The 24,302-nt window shown below is 43.9% G+C and overlaps 1 protein-coding gene across 1 annotated transcript; it reads left to right on the plus strand.

Moving 5' to 3' along the window:
• On the plus strand, positions 1-24,082 carry Ndufa12 (NADH:ubiquinone oxidoreductase subunit A12). The gene is made up of 4 exons (XM_052753159.1): positions 1-133; positions 991-1,073; positions 5,280-5,367; positions 23,795-24,082. The coding sequence occupies exons 1-4, from the start codon at positions 33-35 to the stop codon at positions 23,973-23,975; spliced, it is 453 nt and encodes a 150-aa protein (XP_052609119.1). The 5' UTR covers positions 1-32; the 3' UTR covers positions 23,976-24,082.
• Positions 24,083-24,302: the final 220 nt, after the last annotated feature.

Here is a 24,302-nt window from a genome sequence, read left to right on the forward strand (position 1 = left end):
GCCTTTTGCCGGGAGCACGGAAGGGGCGGGCCATGGAGGCTTACTACATGGAGCTGGTGGCCGTACTGAAGCGCGGGCTGCAGCAGGTCACCGGCCACGGCGGCCTGCGGGGCCTCCTGAAGATTTTCTTCAGGTAGGAGGGCCCGATCTCGACTCGGGGACTCTGGGGACGGCCCCGCGCTGGCTGCTTTCCTGGAAAAGGGGCCCCGGGGTCGCTCACCCCCCCCCCCCCCCCCCCCCCCCGGAGAGCCGCGGTCCCCGTCAAGGACGACAGGTTCGGTCCCAGGGTTGCGATCGTCCTCGGAAGTCTCTGGCTCCGGCTCAGTCCCAAGTGATGGATGGGGCTGTGACGCCCGCAGGGCTGGGGACAGCTGGGCTGCACCGGTCCCCGAGTCCTGGGGTGCAATGACTTACCAGACGCCCCCTTGGTGACCTTGGGGAGTTTTCCTTGGCACTTACTGGCATACAGTCAGAAGTTGAAGGAGGTGCTCCTAATCTTCTGTGTCCGCCCCTGATATCCCGACAAGCAGCAGCCACTGCGGGGAACCATTTGGAGACCTGCAGTGGATTGAAAAGTCCAGGAGACATTCGCCATGCGAAGATGAAGTACTTTGACTCTCCGAAGAGTTGGCTGACTCGTGTCTCTGGGTGCAGGGAAGGTAGAAAAAACGTGTACTGTGGCTTGCAGGTCGTGGTTTAAATATAATTTAAGCGCACACCCGTTGTGTTGGTTCCTTCTTCTCACCTGTCTACGTGCTCCTGGGACCACACAGGAGACGCCAGAGTTCTTAGCAGGAAAGGTGACCCTTGAACGTTGAGTGGCAAGAGCCTTCTGCGGAAGGCTATAGAGATGTACAACCGGCGACTGTCCCCACAATCTCCTCATTCCTGTAGCTGGTGCAGCAGAACATGGTATTCACGCTCTGTTTCTGTTGGTGTCTTGGACAGTGAACCATTCTGAGATGCCCCTTTTTTCCCGTGTATTTACAGGGCAAATGATATACGGCTCGGTACCTTGGTGGGAGAGGACAAGTATGGAAACAAATACTATGAGGACAATAAGCAATTTTTTGGTGAGTGCAATATTTTCTCTGTGAATAATTGGATTTGGGGTTGGGATTTTGAGTCTCTTTTCCATATCATGCATGAGCTTATATGAAGTCCGTGGAAAGACATGTAAAACTCAATAGAAGAGTTTAAAAAATGGGCTGACGAGATGGATCAGTCAGTTTGGGCGCCCGCCACCAAGCCTGGTGACCCGGGTTATTCTTGAAGTAGGCTCTTTAGACGAACTCATGCCTCATCTTTCAGGTGAAGAAACCGAGACATCGACTGACTAAAAGTATTCCAGCTTACGCGGCTGAGAGTTGGTGCCCCAGAGGTTAACATCGTAAAGAAATTAACTAAAATCTGGTTTTTATAGATGAAGCAGCCAAAGCTCAGGAAGTAGCTTTGCCAGAGACTTAATCGTGTAACAGGAATGATAAGAGAACCCAAGGAGTTCTTCTTTACTCACTACTGTGTTGTTAGGAATCAAACTGACTTTTCCTCTCTCTCCTTTCTCTGTTCTCACACTAAAATATAAGTGTCTTCAGTTTTGCTAATTATTAAAATGACATATATATTCAGTTTTAGTGTATAGAGTAAAGAGTGAAAGTTGAGCTGAGAATATTAAATAGTTCAATGATAGAGTCCTTTCCTTGTGTGCCTAAGGCCCTGGGTTCAACTCTTTTTTTTTTAATTTATCTTAATGATTCCTTTTTATTTTTTGTGTACATTAGTGTTTTGCTTGCACGTATGTCTGTGTGAGGGTGTCAGATCCCCTGGAATTGGAGTTACAGTCAGTTGTAAGCTGCCATGTGGGTGCTGGGAATTGAACCCTGGTCCTCTGTAAGAGGAGCCAGTGCTCTTAACCACTGAGCCATCTGTCCCACCCTTGAGTTCAACTCAAGTACAGAGGTAAAAAAGAAAAAGAAAAAAGTGCAAAGTGACTTCTGTTGTAAGTTTACTCCATTTCTCCTCTTTAAGTTTTTAATTACATTTATGTAATTACATAATTACTTTTTTTTTAATCACTTTTTTTTTTTTTTGATTTTCGAGACAGGGTTTCTCTGTGTAACTTTGCACCTTTCCTGGAACTCACTCTGTAGACCAGGCTGGCCTCGAACTCACAGAGATCCACCAGGCTCTGTCTCCCAAGTGCTGGGATTAAAGACATGCGCCACCACTCCCAGGCTGTACTTACATATTTTTATGTGAGGGTGTTTGAGTCCTACGGTGTACATGGGGAGGCCAGAGGACAGCTTGTAGGAGTCTTTTCTCTCCTTCCACAGTGTAGGATGCAGTGATTGAACTCTGGTCCTCACACTTGGCCACGAGCACCTTTACCCACTGCCATCTCACTGGCCCTTGTAATTTTCCTTCTCTTTTAGTACTTTAGCTTATGTATATTTTAAAGACTTTTTAATGGTGGGGGGTAGAGAGATAGCTCTGTGATTAAGAGTGCTTGCTGCTCTTGCAGAGGACTTGGGTTCAGTTCACAGTATCCACGTGGGAGCTGGCTACAGCTCCAGTTCCAGGGGAATCTGATGCCTTCTTCTGGCCTCCATGGGTACCAGGCACACATGTGGTGCACGTATGTACATGCAGATAAAACACTCATACACATAAAATAAAAATCAATAATTCTTTAAATAAATAGTCTAAAAACAAATTCCTAGAAGTGGAGTTTTTAAGCATGAACATGGACTTTCAATATCAAAATAATTTTCTTGGATTTAATGGGTATGAATGTTTTGCCTGCATGTATGTCTGTACACCACATGCATGCCTGGTGTCTATGGAGGCCAGAAGCAGGTATCAGATACCAGGAACTGGAGTTACAAATGATGTGAGCCATTGTGTGGACACTGGAAACTGAGGCAAGGTCCTCTGTAAGCGCCTCAAGTGCCCTTAACTGCTGAGCCAGTTCTCCAGCCCTGACTTTCAACAATTTAAAAAAGAATGTCCTATTTGAGATTGATAAGGTTCAGCTCTGTCATAGTATAAATCTATTGCCAAGGCCTAATTTATTAAACCTTTCCCATGGTCCATTCCATCAGCCTTGACAGTCCCCTGCCTGGTTGGATTATAGTTCATGTTAGGTTATCAGTTCTTTTTTTATAATGTGTGTTTTCTGTGCCAGTCACTCTGGTCTTGAACTCAGCTGTCCTGCCAGTGGACCTGATGGAAAGTGTGAGTGCTTGTGGGGAGTGTGTGTGTGTGTGTGTGTGTGTGTGTGTATGTGTGTGTGTGGACTATGTTGGATATGTGTGTGTATGTGTCTGTGTCTGTGTGTACTATGTTGAGAGTATGTGTGTACTATGTTGGGTATTTGTATGTGTGTATGTGTGTACTATGTTGAGAGTGTGTGTGTATGTGTGTACTATGTTGAGAGTGTATGTGGACTATATTGGGTGTGTATGTGTCTGTGTCTGTGTGTACTATGTTGAGAGTGTGTGTGTACTATGTTGGATGTGCATGCGTGTGTGTGTATGTGTGTGTGTGTGTGTGTGTGTGTGTGTACTATGTTGAGAGTGTATGTGGACTATTGGGTGTGTGTGGGGGTGGGTGTGTCTGTGTATGTGTGTACTATGTTGAGAGTGTATGTGTACTATGTTGGGTGTGTGTGTGTGTGTATACTATGTTGGGTGTGTGTATGTCTGTGTCTGTGTATGTGTGGACTATGTTGAGAGTGTGTGTGTACTATGTTGGGGGTGTGTGTGTGTGTGTGTGTCTGTGTCTGTGTATGTGTGTACTATGTTGAGAGTGTGTGTGTACTATGTTGGGTGTGTGTGTGTGTGTGTATACTATGTTGGGGGTGTGTGTGTGTGTCTGTATCTGTGTGTACTATGTTGAGAGTGTGTGTACTATGTTGGATGTATGTGTGTGTCTTTGTATGTGTGTACTGTGTTGAGAGTGTTTGTGTACTATGTTGGGTGTGTGTGTGTGCATACTATGTTGGGTGTGTGTGTGTGTGTCTGTGTCTGTGTGTACTATGCTGAGAGTGTGTGTGTACTATGTTGGATGTGCGTGCGTGTGTGTGTGTGTGTGTGTGTGTGTACTATGTTGAGAGTGTATGTGGACTATTGGGTGTGTGTGGGGGTGGGTGTGTCTGTGTATGTGTGTACTATGTTGAGAGTGTGTGTGTACTATGTTGGGTGTGTGTGTGTGTGTCTGTGTCTGTGTATGTGTGTACTATGTTGAGAGTGTGTGTGTACTATGTTGGGTGTGTGTGTGTGTGTATATTATGTTGGGGGTGTGTGTGTGTCTGTATCTGTGTGTACTATGTTGAGAGTGTGTGTACTATGTTGGATGTGTGTGTGTGTGTCTGTGTATGTGTGTACTGTGTTGAGAGTGTTTGTGTACTGTGTTGTGTGTGTGTGTGTGTGTGTGTGTGTGTACTATGTTGAAAGTGTGTGTGTACTATGTTCGTGTGTGTGGGTGTGTAGGCCAGAGGAAAACCTTGAATATCATTCCTCAGGTACCATTCACCTTCCTTCACCTTTTTCCCTTTCATTGGCCTGGAACTCACCAAGTAGGCCAGGCTTGCCAGCCAGTTTGCCCTAGGGGTCCACCTGTCTCGGACTGAGTTGGTATTATATGCACCTACCACCGTGCCTGGCATTTATTTATTGCTTATTTATTTTATTATGTGAGTTCTGGAGACCGACCTCAGGTCCTCAAGTGCAGGGTAAGCACTTGGCTGTCTAGTTTTCTCTAGTCTTGGAAACAGTAGGTAGGCCGCCCAACTCATTTCACAGATACTTGGTAAGTAAAATAACACAGCCATGCTATTTTGATGACGTGAACTGTCCTCATACCTGACCATCATTTATAGTACTCCCCTGTTATTTAAGTTTCACACATTTCCAAAGGATCACGTGGTTTCTTTGTTGGTTTTGATTTACTTAGAAACCTAGAGTACACGTGTAGTGTTGCAAATACATTTTGGCTCTGATCGCTGAAGAACTGTCTTTTCTGGGAGTGCCCTGGGCAGACAGGACATGTGCCTGCCCTCTTTGCTTTTTCTCTGTCGGGGTGTTGGGGAGAAGCAAGGCTTCTCCGCTGTGAAAAGATTGCGAGCCCCCCCCCCCCCCAGCCTAATCCCTGTTCTGTGATGAATCCTGCTTCATAGTGCACCAGGATGCCATCCCTCGCGCATCGCTGCTGTGTTAGAACACAATGTCTTCTTGGTGTTCTGTGCACACGCATCAAAAAAACGATCTTCTTTCTTGCAGGCCGTCACCGATGGGTCATATACACCACTGAAATGAACGGCAAAAACACGTTCTGGGATATGGATGGAAGCATGGTGCCTCCTGAATGGTAAGCTAAGCCGACATGCTGTTTATTTGAAGGGCAGTGGTTTTTCACAATAGAAATATCTATTGCCCAGTTATTTATAAGGCATTTACTAGTGATAAGAGTCTGCCTCAGGGCACAGTGGTTATACAAGTTACTCCACAGCAAAAAACAGCAAACCCTTGTTTTTAACATAACTTTTGTGAGTCAGGGGTTCTAGGCAAAACAAGATGGCTTGTCTCTGCTCTGGGATGTCTGGGGCCTTGGAGTTCTCGACTCATCTAAAGACTTGTTTGCTTTGCAGCTGGCAGTTAATGCTGGCTGTCAGCTGGGAGCATAGCTGAGGCTGTGCTCGGAACACCTTCATGTTGCCTTGGTTCTTCAGGGGAGTGCTTCGAGAGAAAACAAATGGAAGCCATATTGCTTTGTTAGACCTGATCTTAGAAGCATCCATTATTACATCCATCTTCCAAGCATTGAAACAGTGAGAAAGTACTGCCCCAGTTCAGCAGAAGACACTGAGTGCCTTCTCTTGAAGGCATGTTAAAGTGACACTATATGTATATGTAATATATAATGGCGTGGTGACCTGAGGGAAAACACATGCCACAGTACCACCTATGTGAGCAAGGAAAAGGTACAAAGAAACCCGGCCCCGGTTTCCTCATCTATACAATGATAGTCCTAAAATTCCTTAAGTCTCTAAAACCTCTATGGTTTCATAATATGCCTGTTTTGAAACAAAAACAGAATGTTAAATGCAGCTCACTTAACAGATTTATATAAAATATTTCAGAGCAGAGTACTTACATCTTTTTTATTTATTTATTTATTTTATTTTTTTTGATTCTTGAAGTTACAAACTTTGAAAATCCTTCCCAGTTGGTCTAGAAAATGTCATTTAAGAAAATTCAGAAAGCAGAAACACAGCCAGAAGTTGCTGATTTAGTGGTGCAGGCTTGGAATCCTGTCTACTTAGCAGGTTGAGGCAGCAAGAGCACCAGCCTGGACAGGGGGCTGGGGCAATGGCTCACTGACAGTGCTCACCCAGCAGGAGGCTCACTCTCAGTTCCTAGTACTGCAAAGCCAACAGCAACAGATAAAACCCTGGAAGCTGCCGGGCAGTGATGGTGCTCACCTTTAATCCCAGCACTCGGGAGACAGACCCAGGCGGATCTCTGTGAGTTCGAGGCCAGCCTGGTCTACAGAGTAAGTTCCAGGAAAGGTGCAAAGCTACACAGAGAAACCCTGTCTTGGGGGGGAAAAAAAAAAAAAAAGGTGCTTTGGGGTTGGGGATTTAGCTCAGTGGTAGAGTGCTTGCCTAGCAAGCGCAAGGCCCTGGGTTCGGTCCTCAGCTCCGGAAAAAAACAAAACAAAAACAAAAACCCTAGAAGTTAATGCATTAGGTTGGCTGTGACATTTTATTTTAACTGAACCTGGTCACTGGCATAGTTTGGGGGTTGATCGAAGATGGGACAATCCCACAGTACACTCTTCAGTTCTAAAGACTCTTGGAAACAGGCACGTGATGTTAGTGAGTGAAATGCAGACGTGAGACAGAGGGAGTGCTGGGGATCGTGGTGATGCACAAATAAAATACCACCACAGGGGATGACCGTGAGCAGGTGCCGTTAGCCGAGACCCCTACCAAGGCTTTCCAGATCGTGGTTTTTCTGAATGAGTACATTTGTATTTTCATTGTGAGAGTTCTTGTTTTTCTGACATTAGTTTTTTTTTTGTAGCAATTTAAATATACCCAATACGATGTTCCATGGTGGTGGAAATGATCTGTGTCTTCACAGCCTAATACAGTGGCACACGTGACCCCAAGCACTTTAAAATGTAGACACTACAACTAAGACAAGGAGTCATTGGTTTCTTTACTTATATATATTTGGGGGTGTGTGTGGGGGGGTGTGTGTGTGTCACAGGGCTTTGTTCTGTAACCTAGGCTGGTTTGAAGCTCCTGGTGAGCCTCCTGCCTCAGCTTCCTGAGTACTAAGATAGCAGATAGGAGTTAACCCTTTATTCATATATTCAGCCTTTTGTTCTATTAGAATTAATTGGCTACTTGATTGGGCCAACAGTTCTCAAAACTGCTGTTTGGCAAGGAGAACAGTCTTCCAAGAGCTTTCACTCATAAGTAGTTTTTCACCTGGGCCGGTACTTGAACTGTTGGGAACACTGGTACCCTTGCAGGAAGTTCCTGAGTGTAAGAGGTAAAGCAGCAGGGGCCAGGAGATGGTCCCTCTGGGCTTAGTGTTGTGATGTTGTAAGGGACTAGGCTGTGGCTCTGTTAGGGTCTGGGGAGCTGTCCAGGTCTAGAGCTGCGTTAAAGGACTCAGCCCACAGCCTCAAGGTCAAGCACAGGGCTTACCAGCTGAGGGACCACCTTGCTTCTGTGCCATTGATGGTTCGTAGCTGGACTTTATTCTGGGTGGACATAAGAGGCCTATGTGCTGTTGTGTTCAGACTGACATCTGTCTCCTTTAGATACTAGCATTTGTGCTTGGGGTCACTCTAGCAGGTGCCTGAGGGTGACAGGGGATAGGAAGCTGGATTTCTTTGAAAGGGATCTCCTAAGGGTAGAGACTTTGATGACACATCTCTGTATGGGGAGAGGTGGTGACAGGCAGGCTCAGCTGTGTTTGTTCTTAGACAGAACTCACTCTGCTAAATGTGGTATACTGTGGAATTCTCCATTCCTTCTGTATGTAAATCTGAAGGTGGGGCCCAGATGTCATAGTTTCTGTCTGTGGTCTTGGCACTCCAGAGGCTGAGGCAGGATGGCCGTGAATTCAAGACCACATTGGAGTACAGAGTATAATCCTGCCTAATAAAACAAAAATAAAATTGAAGGTGAGTCAATCTTTTAATGAGAGAGCCAGGTGGCATTATGCACATACAGTATGAATAGCAGATTCACCTTAATCATCTTTCCACATTCAACTGTTCATTGAATACCCAGTGCCTATAAACTATTGTAGATACTACAAATAGAACATTGGATAAAACAAATGTATGTTCTTATGGCAGAAAAATATGTGGTTGGGTATATTCAAAGTAATAATGAAAGCAAAGAAGATAAAATGAAGCTGGGATTTATGGGATTTCTAAGGAGGTAGAGAGCAATAGGGAAATCCAGATTTTTTTTTTTTCTTTTTTTGAGGTAGAGTCTTACTGTATAGCCTAGGTTGGCCTCGAACTCATGATCCTGCCCCAGCTTCCTGGGTGCTAGTATTATAGGCATAGACCACTGTGCCCTGCTTAGGAGGTTCTTTTAATACAGGGGATAGGAAAATCTTCTTTGAGGAAGTGACATTTTAGGAGCCTTAGGAGGGAGTGGGAGTTCCAGGCAGAATCTTTCCTAGAAGCTTAGCTGTAGACGCTCTGGTGTTTCGCATACACTCTGGTGTGTTACAAGAAGAGCAGTACGGCCAGTTTGTGAGTGAGGGGAAAATGAGAGGAAATGGAATAGGACAGATAACTGTGTCCCAGAGCACTGTAGACAGTGGTTAACACCTTCACTTTTTATCTACAAGTCTTTGGAAGGCACTGGGAGGTAAGGTAGGTTGTGATCCGGTTTACAAATTCTTTGAAACAGTTTTTTTGTTTGTTTATTTGTTTTTTTTTTAAATAATCTCATTTTCAGAGGTATCATCAGCATTTGAATCATTTCAAAGTAGGGTGTCCAAATGCGGCCCCATCACACCTCAATACCTTAGTGTATAATTACTACATGTAGGACATCTCCTGTTTAAACACAATTTAAACATTGACTTCAAGAAATTACCAATGATGTACCATGGAGTTTGGGCTGAACCTGCTACTAAATTGATGGAATACAAATAATAGGATAAAAAGTATATTGATTTGTTTTATGACACAAAGCCACTGTAAGAAACGAATACTAAAAACAGTTAATATGGAGTAATGTTAGCTCTCCATCATTACGACAGAATGCCTGAAATAATTATATATGAAGAGAAGAGAGTTAGGTACAAGAGCCATGCTTGCCCCGGGAGCTTCAGTTTTGTTTCCAGGCTGGAGGTACAGTTCAGAGCACTTGCCCAGGATGGGCAAGGATGTGTTCAACCCATGGTAACACTAAATCAATCAATCAATCAATAAGAGTCCGTTAAAGCAGGAAAAGGGACATGCATGAGAGTTGTGTTGGAAGGTGACGCTTTCCTCTCAAGTCCAGGGCTGCGTGTGGACAGAGTGTCACAGAAATAAGGCCATGCTTCTCTTGTTACACTCCGCCAAGTGGCCTCCAGTTTGGATTTGTCCCATTGTTAATTATAACTTCTGTCAGTTCATTGAGATGTCTGCTAGGTTTTTCCTAAAAAAGAAATTACTCATTTTCCCTTTGTAGTTAATTAGCATTTTGTGAGGCAATATGTTGAAGTTTCATATCCCATTCATATTTTTAATCTATTTATATTCGTTTCAATTCCTGTTTGAGTCAGTGGATTATAATCAGTTTCTATAATTAGTTCTTGTATTATTTAAACTGGGCTTGATTTGGTTTTTGGGACCCGTTTGGAATGCCTTTTGGATGCTTTTGAAATGACCCTGTCTGTCTTAGAGTGAGCCCTTGCTTTCCTGTATCAGGTGCTCCCGTTTTACCTCGAGGTTTCTGTCTCCACCTCACAAACAGTGATTTCTGTGCAGAGAGATGGACCAGGGCATGCCTCAAGCCTGATGACCTGTCACGATCATGAAGTTCAGCCCATTCTGAAGGAAACTAAAGAGCCATGAGATCTGGTCTTTTTGCTGTAATAATTTAGCTAGATGATGAATGTGAATGGGATCTGAAGATTACAGGATAGTGTAGTGGTTGAAAGTCATTCTAAAAAGTTGGTGATGAGTGTAATGAGGAAGGGTATTCCTGAGACACGTTGAAAGCTAGGCTTTTAGGGCCAGTTAGCTAAGATGTGGATTCAAAGGAAAGGTCTTGACTGGAAGTGATACTTAGCAAAGGTGAACTTTAGGGAAGCAGAACTGACTTCTTGCTAAAGAAAGCCTTAGTGGTCTCGATACTAGATCAGACCAGCCATGGCATTCCCTTAAGACAAAGCCTAACCTAATCCAGAGCAAGACCAGAGCTCTTCACCCCTCCTGAAAAGGCTGAGAGAGATGAGGAAGCCACAGGAAGAAGTTTGAAGCTAGCAGGGGTTGGCTTATGCAGTTTAAGGAGAGAAAGCATTTCCGTGACGTAACAGTCACAGGTGAAGCGGCAGGGGCCAGTGGAGAAGCTGCAGCCAGTTACCCGGGAGATGGAGCTGAGAACTGACGGCGGCCATGCCAGCTGACGGTTTTAACGCAGATGAAACAGACTCCTCTACACGGGGACTCCATCGCTAGAGGTGAGTGCAGACCTCAGTGCCCGGCCTCAAAGTTCAGGGCCAATGCAGCTGATGGCTTCAGGGAAAGACAGTGCTGTTGGCTGTTCCAAAAAGCCTGTGCTCTGAGGGATTGTGCTGAAACCTGCGATCTGTGAATGGAACAGCAAACCTAGACAGCGGCATTCCTGTTTACAACCTGATTAACGGATGTCACTGTGGAGACGTACTACTCGGAAATAAAGATTCCTTTCCAGCATTGTTACTCACTGACAACACTTACTGAGTGCTCCAAGGGAGATGGACAAGGAAATTAGTGCTTACAATCCTGCTAACACACATCCCTTCTGTAACCCCTGCATCAAGGAGCAATTCTGACTTACATGACATAATTCACAAATACTACAGACACGATTCCTCCGATGGATGTGAGCAGTTAATTGAAAACCTAGAGAAAAAAAAAACAGTCACCATTCTGGAAAGCGTTAAAAGCATTAATAATTCATGGGAGGATGTAAAAATATCAACATAAGAAAGAGTTGACTCCAACCCTCACGAGTGGCTTTGAGGGGTTCAGGACTTGAGAGGGCGCAGTAACTAACTAACGCTGTGGTAGGACAGATGCTGTGGTAGGACAGACGCGAGCACTAGAATCAGAAGTGGAGCCAGAGGTGCTGCTGGGATTCCATGCTAAGATGTTCCTGGATAAGAGTAAAGATGCTATGAACATTGTGGAGATAATAGCAAAGGACTTAGGGTATTACAGGAACTTAGTTAATAAAACTGTAGCATGCTTTGAGAGGGAAGACTCCAAGAGGTTCTTCTGTGGGTAAAATGCTATCAAAGAGTATCAGATACCACATGGAATTCCTTACAGAAGACTCAACTGATGTGGCGAGCTTGGGTGTCCTCTTAGGAACATGCCAGGAACCAGAGAGATGACTCCGTGGATAAAGTGCTTCCTTCTTGTGGAAATGTGAGCACCTGGATTTGGATCCCCAGTGCGTACATAGCCCAGGATGGTGGTGTACACCTGTAACCCCAGCACTGGCAGATAGAGGAGTCGAGAAGACCCCAGAGACTTGCCCGCCGGCCTGTCCAGTCGGCAAGCTCAAGGTTCAGGGAAAGGGAGAGGGTAAGGCCTTAGGCTAATCCCTCAGGAAGCTGCTGTGCACAGTTTAGCTGTCTGACAGAAGGTGATAGCTGCTAGACTAGCATGTGAGTGATACAAGCTGCAACTTAGGATGGTATTGGTTATCAGTCACCGGGCATCAGTTGTCATACAGCCCAGCATAGCAAACAGTGGCTCCCATTCTCTTTGTTAGCACCTGGGTGTTTCCTGTGAAGTGCCTCTGCTCTGGGCCTTCACAGAGCTCCAGCGGAGGTGCCATCTGGAGCTGGAGTCATGTCTTCACTTTGAAAAGCTCTTCTGCCACACTCACAGGATCCTCATGTGGATCACAGGATCCTTTGGCACAGAGATACCTCATGACTTGACAGCTGGCTTCCCCAGAGCCAAACGTTGGAGAGAAAGCAAAAGAGTCCTCTCCAGGTGGAAGCCAGGCCTTCCAAACCTAATCTTAGAAGTGACATTCTGCTTGTTAGGAGTGAGCTGGTTAGTCCCTACTCTAAAAATGGGCCTTGCACAAGGGGGTGAGTCCAGGAAAGGTGATCATTGGAGGTCCTCTTGGGAGGCTTGGAGCACAGCAACAGGAAACAGAACTAAGATATATGTAAAAAAGGAAAAAGAAATGTTCATTCAGGAGCTGGGCCTGGTTGCACATACCTGAAGTTCTAGCACTCCATAGGCTGGGAGAGAAGCATGGAAAGTTTGAGGCCAGCCTATACTACATAGCAAGACTTTGTCTTAAACAACAACAAAACCCTGTTCAGATCGTTTGTTCATTTTTAAGTTCAAATTACTTGCTTTTTTTGTTGTTGTGTCTTTTAATTCAAGGTCTTGGATCTGGGGTGCTGGTGGTAGAGTTATGAAGGGAGGGGAAGCAGGTAGTCAGAGGTTCTCTTTTATACCACAACGGGGGCAGGAGGATAGTCAGTTGAAACCACTCATTGCAAGTCAGGATAGAGTTGGGGCTGGAGACGGGGATTTCCTGTGGTTGTAGCCAGTGTACTATATATTTAAAGGAATATGGCCTTCGGTGGCATTCCTTGCTCACTGCTCTGGAGACCAGGTAAGAATAGACCAGCTGTACTGCTAGAAATTGAGCTCTGATTGGTAAATTGCTTATGGCTTGGGAGGAATCACAAAAGCCTATTCATTTGGAGGGTTTGGGCTCGCCTCGGTGCTGGTGTGCTCAGAACTGGCATGCTCCTGTAGGAATGGGAATTGTAACGCTGCACCTATGTCTGTAGAGATGAGGACTGTTGGGGAGCATGAAGCTTTTAATCACAGGTCAGCTCCTGCACCTGCCGATGCAACTCTCCTCTCCAGAGAGTGTGTACTGTGTCATCTAGAGAGTGAAAGAACACGGCTCCTGGCTGGCTGGCTGAGCTGTCCCCCGCATGAATGACTGCAAGGCTCCCTGTGAGAACATCCCATGCTGCCCAGCTGGCAGGCTACGGTTCCTGTCTTCAGCTCTGAGTCCTCAGGGGCCACTGAGGCCTTCGGTAATCTTTTGAATTGTTCAGCAGCTGCACAATCTCACCTGGGGACAGATTTTCTTCTGAGTATTGGTGAATTTTGTTAGACTCAGAGATCCTTAGTCACCTTGTCTTATTAGTCTTATAGTCGCTTATTCTGCCCTAATCTTGTGGGGAAACGAGTTCACTTTGTGGATCTCGTTTTTGCTCTGCTTGCTCCAGTGTGCCAGTGGTCAGGACAGCCCCTAGTCCCTCCGTGGGTAAGCAGAGGGCATGTGTGTGTGTGTGTGTGTGTGTGTGTGTGTGGTGCAGATGTCTGGAAGGGCACTGGGGCTTTGTGGGACTAGAAAGTAAGACCATGACAGTAACCTAGCATAGCACTCTGCTCAAACTCATTCAACTAGTACTTAATTGAGGGCTTCACTACATATCAAGTACTGTGATGCATTTGTGTGAAAAGTGAAATATATCTGCCCTTTGGGAGTTTATAGTCACATAATGAATACAATCAGGCAGAATAATAATGTTCTACAATTCAGTGTTTTCATTTTCCTGTCAAACTTTTTTTTTTTATTCTCTCTCTCTGTGATGAGATCAGCAGTAAGATTTTAATTTCTTCAGGAATTTGTATTAGTTTAATTGCTTGTATGAAATAACTTCAAAGTATTTATTTAAGTAAATAATACATATTTTATACCACTTTTATTTTCCCTCAGTTTTTATCTTTAAATTAACTATCCCTGTCTAGAGAGTAATGCACAAAAGTTTATTTTCGCTGGGTATGGTAGTTAGCCTGTGCATGGAATTACAGACATAAAAACCAAGTAAATAATGAGTAGTAAATTAAACATAAAACTTGACAGAGTTAAAATGTTACTGAGTGTGGAGAAGTAGACCATTTGGATGATTTCAGGCAGCTAGAATAAAATTATTATTTTCACTTACACCAGTAGAAGTGGATTGACTGTTTGTGATTTGATGTATGGGAACCCTGAACTGATTAAAAATTGTGAATAATGACGCTTAGATTGTCTCTGCAGCATGTATACTGTGTCCCCACTTGGTGGCACCTTCTGTTCATTTTTAGCTAACACGTCGTTTTCCTCAGTGTAGAGTACCTATGTCTCCTTGTACACTTCTCTCTCTCTCTCTCCCTCCCTCCCTCCCTCCCTCCCTGCCTCCTCTTGGACTGTGTTTTAGATTTTTTTGTAAAGAACAAGGGCGTGGATGGGATTGTGTGGAGTAGGTGGGGTAGACAAAGAGTCAAGACTGATTCATTGGGCTAAGCTTGACTGGTCAGTACCATAGGGTGAGTGAGGCCATTCACAGAAATAGAAAGGATGGAGTGGGTTGTGATGGTCCATGCCTGTCCTCTCAGTAGTTGGGAGGTGGGAGGAAGAAGAGTCAGGAGTTGAAGGCCAGCCTGAGCTGCATGATACCTTGTACCAGGGAGACAAGGAGAGAGGACTGTAGAAGAAAGGAAGTCAGGCAGGCAGGTGGGCGGGCAGCCTATAGTGGTGGGTGGGGCTCAGTGTAGAGCATCTGTGTACTGTGCACAAGGCCCTGAGTTCAATCGGAGCTCTGCAAAAGCACAAAACAAAGCAAAGTCTGATTATAAAGAGGCGCAACTGTTAGAGAAACCTTGGAAATGCAGAGGGACAGGGCGCAGCTAGAAATAAACTCTGAGTTCCTTGGCTTTGGACATGCACCCTTAACATTCACTCCCTTGATCTACAGATACGGGTCAGCTTCTTGAGAAAGGGAATGTGTCCTTTTTTCAGAGATGGGATCTTGCTTTGTTGCTCAGCTTGGCTTTGAACTCCTGGACTCAGGTGGTCCTCCTGCCTCAGCCTCCTGGGTAACTGCTTCCTCTGTCCTCTAAGAATCACAGTGGGGAGAAGGGATGTTCGTCTTGGTCACATTGTCTGTAGAAGAAATTTTGTGATTATAAATAATAGCCATTTGTATTTCTGACATAGGCACAAAATTTGTGCCTTCTTCCCCGTTCACAGACATTTCCTGCATCTCAGCGAACATTCTGCCTGTCAGTTGAGTGTTCCTGGCACTGGGGGCTTTTGTACAATGGCAATTTGTATTTAAAATTAACATCCCATTTATTGCAGCTGTAATTCTGAAACTGTAGTTCTTCTTAAGCCTCAAGGCTTAGTTCATAAACAGAATAACAAGATTAGTAAATTGAATACTTTTTGCATAAAAATAAAGAATAATCATTTTCTCTTGTTCTTTGATGGATGTTTGATAAACTCTAATGGAATGGATTACATTCTCCTAAACAGTCATATCTATTTACAGATTTAGTTCATTACATTAGTTTAAGCATTTTAGTTAGGTTACATCTATAAATTTAATAATTTGATTTTTCCCAGTTCTTCAGATGCCTAGTGACTAGGGAGACTCACAACTCCATGGAGTAACTGTTCTGATCACATAAGCAGCTCTCTTTACTCAGGCCATTGACTTACGGGTCATTTCAACCCACCTTTCTCTACCATCTCAACTAATTTGTCCTGCTTTACTTCCTTCTCAATTATTATTAATGTGTCATTATCAGCATTAACTGTACCTGGTATTTTCATACTTGTATCGTTGCTATCATGGCCACCCATCCTTTTGAACCCACCCCCCACGCCCCACACTTTCTTTTTAAAATTGTATCTGTTAGTATTTGTGTATGGGGGTTGATGTGTTGGGAGGTGGTAAATGCATGTTACAATGTGTATGTGGGAGCCAGATGTCTTAGTTAGGGTTTCTGTTGCTGTGAAGAGACACCATGACCACAGCAACTCTTATAAAGAAAGCATTTAATTGGGGTGGCTTACATTTTCAGAGGTTTAGTCCATTATCATCATGGCAGGACGTGGCAGCATGCAGGCAGACGTGGTGCTGGAGAAGGAGCTGAGAGTTCTACATCTTGATCTGCAGGCAACAGGAAGTAAACTGTGTGTCACGCTGAGTCTGATCAAAGGAGACCTCATAGCCTACCCCCACACTGACACACTTCCTCTAACAAGGCCACGCCTACTCAACAAAACCACACCTCCTAATAGTGCCACTCCCTATGAGTTTAGGGACACCAATTCCATTCAAACTACCACACCAGAGAACAAGTTTGTGAAGTTGGTTCTCCACTTCCGTCTTCGTGTGGAGTCCAGGATCTCACTCAGGTCTCTAGGCTTTCTGGCCAGCACTGTCACCAGCCCCATCGCTTGGATGTTTTTGGTTTTTGTTTTCCATGCTGAGGATGGAATTTAGGGCCTGTGTATGCTAGGCTAGTGCTGTCCCACTGAGGTGCATGCCCGGCCCATAATAGTCTGAGGGCTAGTCACCTTCATTCTTGTTTCGCTCCTGTGCTTTTTTTGTCTTATATTTGGGGTTTTGCTCATTATCTTAATGGACTGAATTTGCAGAATCAAACCTTGGGGGGGTGTGCATGTGAGACATGCATTCTATCACTGGGCTCTACCCCCAGCCCCTCTCTATTTTTCTCGACCTCACACAGGGTCTGCTGTCTTCTCAGCATAGTGAGAACACAGTTCCCACCCCCTTGGTCCACAGGGCTTGTGTGATCTCAGTGCTTTCCAGCTCTGAACACCGCCCTACATTTGGGTTTGGCCTCACTGACTCTGGCTTTTCTCAGACTGTGAGGACACTCTGGCTACAGGCTCTTCATAGAAGTTGTTCCTCTAAGCCTCACATGCTCTGTGGAGAGGAGGCACGCACCCCCCACACTGTCATCCTTTCCCAGACCTCTGCCTCTGCCTAGCATTTTATTTTATTCTTTGAAATTTTCCTTTTATTGAAAATAGATTTTTTTAATCATATAATGTATCGTGATTATAGTGTCGTGTCCCCCTCTACCCCCAGCTCCTCCCTACTCCCCTCCTATCCAGATCCACCCCCTTTCTGTCTCTCGTTAGAAAACAAACAGGCTTTTAAAGGAGAAAAACAAAACATAATAAGATAAAGCAAAACTAACACATCAGAATAGGACAGGACACACAAAGAAAGGAGCCCAAGAAGACCACGAAACAGACCGACTCCGAGACCCACTTGTTTGCACACTCAGGGGCCATGAAAACACTAGACTGGAAGCCATAATATGTACACAGAGGACCATATTTATATTTCTGGGTCTGGGTTACCTCACTCGGGATGATTTTTTTTCTAGTTCAAAACAAAAATGAAATCATGAAATTGTCAGATAAATGCTTAGCATTTATTGTGTATTTTTAATTTCTGGTCTGTTTCCTCAACTACCATGCTAAAAAAAACTTCCTAGCACAGAGTAGCTTATAGGTAAACGTTTGTTGAATAAACATAGGTATACTTTCTTTGAAGCAATCGTTATTTATAGATAAAATGACCAATTTACTTGAAGTACTTAATGCAAATATGACACTCCTTTATGGTTTTAAAAACGATTTTTATTTTATGTGTAGGACTGATTTGCCTGCATGTGTGAAAGTGCACCTTCTGTCTCGTAGGCTAGACAAGTTCTTATCCTTACCACCAGGAGCTGGAGTTACAGACAGCTAGGAGCCTCCATGTGGGTGTTGGGAACAGGACAGGGGTCCCCTGCCTAGCAGGAAATGCTCTTGCCTGCTGAGCTCTCCAGTGTCCCCCGCCCCTGTTCTTTTTTGAGACAGGGTCTCACTATGCAGTCTGCTGGGCCTGGAACTGTGCACACCGGGTTGGCCAGGAACTCATAGAAATCCACCTGCCTCTGCTCTCCTGTGCTGGGATTAAAGGCGTGCGCCACCGCACCTTGCTTAAAATAGATCCCTCTTAATGTTTGTTTCCTGACCGTAAAACAATACCAATATGTTCTAAGAAACTACAAACGGAATGATTAGATTTTTTTTCTCCTACCATTTTTAAAAATACAAGGTCTGGCCATGTAGCCCAGGCTGACCACAAACTCGCCATCCTCCTGCTTCAGTCCCCTAAATGCTGGAATGACAGGTGTGTACCCACACCCAGCTCTGGTTTGATTTTGGTTTGGAGACAAGGTTTACATGTAGCCCAGTCTGGCCTGAAGCTTGCTATGCAGTCCAAGGCTGGCACTCGATTAGTAACCCGTTTGCCTGTACGCCACCATGCTGGGGTTACGGGCATCCAAAAGAATTCTTACATTTTACAAAGAAAAGTTAATGGAATTCTCTGTACCTGGGGTGTAGAAATAAGCTGGGGTTATTCTTTTAAAACAAAGAACTGTTCTTGTTGCCAATGTCCAGAATTTTTTTTTAATCTTTATTGTATTCATAGGTTATCATGACCATGGTACATTCTGGATATATTACAAGTAGGAAATTAGATAAATAAATATTTTCACCACTTCTGTGTGACCGTTAGTGAAGGACATTGCACTGTAGAAATAACCTAGAAAAGCATTCATTAAGGTAGACTGAGAGGAACATCTGTCTACCACTGAATCATTTGTGTGCTTTGGAGGAAGGGATTGTGTTTTAAATAACTAGCACCTTAGGTGAAGTAAGACTGGAAGTCAATAGAATCTGTTTGTAATTTCAAAATAATGACAGAAGACTGGGGTAGGGTTTATAACTATTTCCTGAATTGGTTTGATAAAGGGTATTTCTTTTTAATATACTTGATTTCTTCTTATTAAGTAATATGTGTTTGTTATAGAAAATAACAAAGGAAATAGTCTATTATCCCACCAGATGGAAACAATAACCATTAACATTTTGATATGTATTGCTATGTTCTTCTTTCCTATGTACCTATACCCTATGGGTTTCATTCTTTAACATATTTAAACTTTTAATTTTATTCACTTTTGTGTGTATGTGTGCTTACATGAGTTTATGTGCACCAGATGCATGCAGGAGCCTGCTGAGGCCAAAGAGGGCATTAGATCCCCTGGAACTGGAGTTAACCCACTGCATGGGTGCTGGGAACCAACCTGGGTCCTCTTCAATAGTAATAAGTGCGCTTAACCATTGAGCCATAAGTCCAAGTCCAAAATTTTGGTGTGTTTGTGTGTGTGTGTGTGTGTGTGTGTGTGTGTGTGTGTGTGTGTGTGTCTGTCTGTCTGTCTGCCATGTATGTGGGTGCCTATAGAATCCAGAAGAGGGTGTCAGATACCCTGTACCAGGGGTTACAGGTCATGGTGAGCTGCCTGCAGTGGGTACTAGGAACTGAATTCAGATCTTCAGCCGTAGCAGTCAGCACCCTGAAGCACTGAGCTGTCTGTTCGGTCCCTGTTTTAATGATTAATGTCCTGTTCTGCCACCTTGGACAAACTGATTGATGTCTTGTGCACTGGATCCCTTAAGTATCAAATTGGAGCGATAATCTCCGCTCTGCCTTGTTACAAGGATAAAGGAATTAACGGTTTTTGCAGTGTTTAGAATAATGCCCATGATTTACAAATTCTATCAAAGTATTGCTTAAAAAGTTGACCAAACAACCTGCTTTTAAACCTTAAAATGTGGCAAATACTTTATCAAGTGACAGAGTGGTCTGTACTGTAATTTATAGTGAGAGTTTAGTCCTGTGGCTGTGCCGTGCATCATTTAAACATTCCCCTTTATTCTTGGCTTTGCTCTTTCCATTTTCTCACTATTATAAGTAAACCTGTGATCAGCATCCTCTTTGTACATAGTGTTTGGCCCGTGGGTCCTCCTTTCTTTAAGGCCTATTCCTACGAGAGAGTATTAAATACAGTATACATGGCCTATGAAGTTTGAAAGAAACTTTTTTAAAAAAATCAAAGTGTGTAATGACACGTCTTGTATTCTAGTGACCATTTCAAATAAACTACATTTACTATGGCATTTTAGATGTTCATTATCTCTAAAATACTTGTTTTAGAAGATTAGTTACCTCTTGGTATATCTAAGCACTTTGACTCTGTCTGGAATTTTTTGATGTGTAATGGGAAATCTAACTTAATTTTCTTTTTTAAACGAATTCATCCTAGCAGTGTGCCGAGAAATTTTTGCTTTTCCCAATGATGTGACAATCCAGCCCTTCCTCTGGTTGACTCGAGCCTGTCGGGACTGGAAGTCTGTGTCTGCTGTGCATCTGCACTGGTTTTAATGCATTCTGTTTGTGACAACATTTGATACCTGCTAGTGACAGTCTTCCTGGCTCTGCCTGACATCCGCAGTTGTCTTGGTTGGACTTGCAGCTGATTTTAGAATATATCGTTGAACTCTGAAGGAGAACTTGTTCGGGATTTGATTCACATTGCATTTAATTAATAGTCCCTGTGTTAACGAGCTTTGAGTTGGCCATCTTAGAAACCATGCTTGATTGTTTACATTGATATCAGCCTGGGTTGGGTAGATGGGGTGGGAAGGATTACCATAATTATGATTTAACATTTGTTTTCAGTTATGTTGTTTCACGTCAGTCTATTTGAATATTGATTTTCCCCAGTGTTACACCTGCTCATTATACATTCTCTTTTTGTCTCTGTAACTTTTCTCCTTTTTGCCAGTGTCCTTATTTGTGGTCTTAGGACGCTGCCAAACTTTTACATTCTAGAGAACACCAGTCACCAGTTTTGTAGACTGTGCTCCTTGAATGTTGGCATCTTTAAGTCATTTGAATAAGTATGACCCTTAGTTGAAAATACTTTGCAAATAAAACGCTTTGGTGTGGAAATCTAAAGGTACCATTTCTTTCCCTTTTATTTAAAAATAACAAAGACAGAAGGGTTACACTATTAGCCTGGCAGACCATAAACATTTTTCTTATTTCTTTGTATCTTATTGTAATGACTATAGTGTGTGTGTGTGTGTGTGTGTGTGTGTGTGTGTGTGTGTGTGTGTGTGTGTGTGTGTTTTTGGTTTTCCGTGTGTGTGTGTGTGTGTGTGTGTGTGTGTGTGTGTGTGTGTGTGTGTGTTTGATGGGGTCTATGTAGACCAGGCTGGCCTCGAACTCACAGAGATCTATCTACCTGGCTCTGCCTCCGAGTGTTGGGATTAAAGGCGTGCGCCACCACGCCCAGCTGATGATGAATTGTTGTTTGCTTGTTTCCTGATGCTTGCGTGTATCCTTGCAAGGATTTCAAATTTTATAAATTACAATAAAAATGATCTTTTCCTTGCATTTTCTGTTTTCCTGTGAGCTCTTCAATTTATCACTTAAGTAGTCAAATAGGCATTTGCAAGCTTTAAACTGTGGTTTCTTAAATATCATTTTAACCTTCAACGGTCTTGAAAGTAATTAATTGGAAAACAGTTTTCTTATTACTTAAGCTGACTCAATGAAGTGCGAGTCAACTCTCTGCACTGTGCCCTGAACTCACGTGGGGCCCTTTGGGAAGCAGCAGGCCTCCTTTGGCAGCTAATCCCTCTTCTTAGTCATCAGCAGAGCCGTCTCACCAGCAGCAGCCACGAGGACTTCCGTGTTTGTTACTGGTCCTGGCTTGTTGGTCCCAGGGTGTAAGGTGGACACCTCTCATCAGTTACTGCTGGCAGCCAGTCCTAGCCAGCAGTGTGCTCAGGTTCACGTTTACTCGGAGTAAATATTTTTCTTCTTCTTTGCGGCTAAGCCGTCACTTCCCCCTTGGAGCTCGAGTTCTAGTTCTGCGGCTTCTCCTGTAGGAGCGGTTTCTCTAGCTTCCGAGCTCCGGGGTCTGGAGGGGTCTGATGTGCCGAAGCTCTCCCTGCTTCCTTTCCTCGTGTGCATTTCTGCTTTTGCTGCCTTTTGTCTCATTCCTGAGCTCTTCTGGTTCTACTCCGTGTTGGGCCAGGTTCTTAAAGTCTCCCATCAAATAGCCTTTGGAACGTACATTTATTTGTGTGTGTATGTGTTTATGTGTGCTTGTGTGTACAGTATGCTTGCCATGGATGTTCAGGGTCAGAGGAGCTAGTCTCCTCTTCCTCCCTGTGGGTTCAGAACTTAGGTCCTCAATCTTCCTTGGTGGGAAGCACCTATGCCTGCTGACCCACCTCTCTGCCCCTCTTGAAATTTAAGTAGATGTCCTATAAAACCAAAATACTTAGAAATTCCATGGGGCTGGAGAGATGTCTCAGAGGTTAAGAGCACTGGCTGCTCTTCCAGAGGTCCTGAGTTTAATTCCCAGCAACCACATGGTGGCTCACAACCGTCTACAATAGGATCTGACTCCCTCTTCTGGGATGCAGATATACATGCAGAGCACTCATATATAAAATATAAATAAGATTAAAAAAAAGAAATTCCAAGCTATGGTTTTATGTATCTGTTTGTTTGTTTGTTTAGAGACAGGATCTTGCTAATGTTACCCAGACTAGTCTTGAATTCATCCCCCTACTTCTGCCTCAATACTGATTACGAACCACCATGCCCACGCTAATTCTAACCTCTTGAGGAACTGGGAAGTTCTGTTTCATTTTGTTTTACAGTGGTGTTCTAACGCAGGCCTCATACATGCCTGACCATCTTGCTACTACTAAGATAAACCCTCAGCTCTGGAAGTTGTATTCTTATTCCATTAAAGTGAGTGCACTTTCAGATTTCACAATGCATTCAGAGTCTCAGATCCTTCAATAATGACAGACTGTGTCTCTTGAGTATTACTTCAGAAAATAAACACAAATGTAAAACCATAAGATGACAATACTTATTTTTTTTAAAGGTAGTTGTTACTACCTTTAAAAAAACTGTTATTCAGAGCTGACTGGTTTTATTGTGTGGCTGGCCAGTTTAATTCTAAAGGAAGAATATAGTGTATTTTGAGCAACATTGTAACACTTACATAGTTTGTGGTACCAAAACTATGTGTCATCAAAATCTCATTTGAATCTTAAGCATATAGTTTGCTTATTATAGGAGACAAAGTCTCATGTTGTCCAGGCTGCCCAGGAACTCCTGACTCAAGCAGTCATCACACGTGAGTCTGTGGAGCAGCCAGGATTATGAGTGTGCACCACCTTGCCCAGCTTGACTTTATCATTCTACACCCCCAATACACACACACACACACACACACACACACACACACACACACACACACACACACACGGGGCTAGAGAACTAGGCAAGTGTTCTTGCACTGAGCTAAGTCCCCAGTCCCAAGATTTAATATTTTTAATTCAAGTTGTTTATTCTGTGGTGTTCAGGCTCCAGCTTGAATTGAAGACATGTCAGAAGCTGTTTTCTCCAGCAGGACCTTTGTGAATTTCAAACTGAGGCTTTGTGAGCCAGAGTAACCCAAGTGTATTAAATGTCTAGATCAGCCTGTAAACCCTCATACCAGCACTGTTTATAGTCAATTCTAGAGTAACGTTTTTACATCCGGTCAGGATCCATGTTCTAATACCACTGTGTTATACTCTGACAGCATTGTTTTCTTCCTTTGTAATCCATAAAGAATGGTGTGACTGGAGAAGGATGACCCTTCAGTTTGACGAGACTTAGTGATGATGCTGGTGGCCAACGCTGGCACGGCGGAGGGCCTACTGGGCGGGGTTCTGGGCACTCTGCTGCAGTTTGACCGTAGACCATAACTGGCATCTTTCCTCTTTAAGGCACCGTTGGCTTCACTGCATGACTGACGACCCTCCCACAACGCAGCCGCCTACTGCTCGCAAGTTCATCTGGGCAAACCACAAACTCAACATGTCTGGCACTCCAGAGCAGTACGTTCCTTATTCCACCACGAGAAAGAAGATTCATGAGTGGGTCCCACCTTCGACACCTTACAAGTGACAGCAGTGAAGACCAGATCCAGCACGTACAGGATGGTACAGGATTTTTCTTGAATTCACACTTGTATAGCTGATCATGAACTTGATTAAAGTTGCTTGACCAAGCAGTGTCTTGGGTATTTCTGCCATTTGTCATTCATCACCTGCAGAATAGAGGCTCAGACATGAGGGAGAGTAATTGATATAGACGTCACTGAGGGTGGCTGTCTGGTGTCAAGTTCCCCATTCTAGGAAGTAGCCCCAGTAATCATGTTTATGGCCACCTCCCTGGCTGCTATAGATGATTGATAAGGGCAGGCCTAATTCTAACCTGAGCCAGATAGAAATT

This window comes from Peromyscus californicus, unplaced genomic scaffold (genome assembly GCF_007827085.1).
Source record: "Peromyscus californicus insignis strain IS unplaced genomic scaffold, ASM782708v3 Scaffold_24__1_contigs__length_46423439, whole genome shotgun sequence".
Taxonomy (NCBI): domain Eukaryota; kingdom Metazoa; phylum Chordata; class Mammalia; order Rodentia; family Cricetidae; genus Peromyscus; species Peromyscus californicus.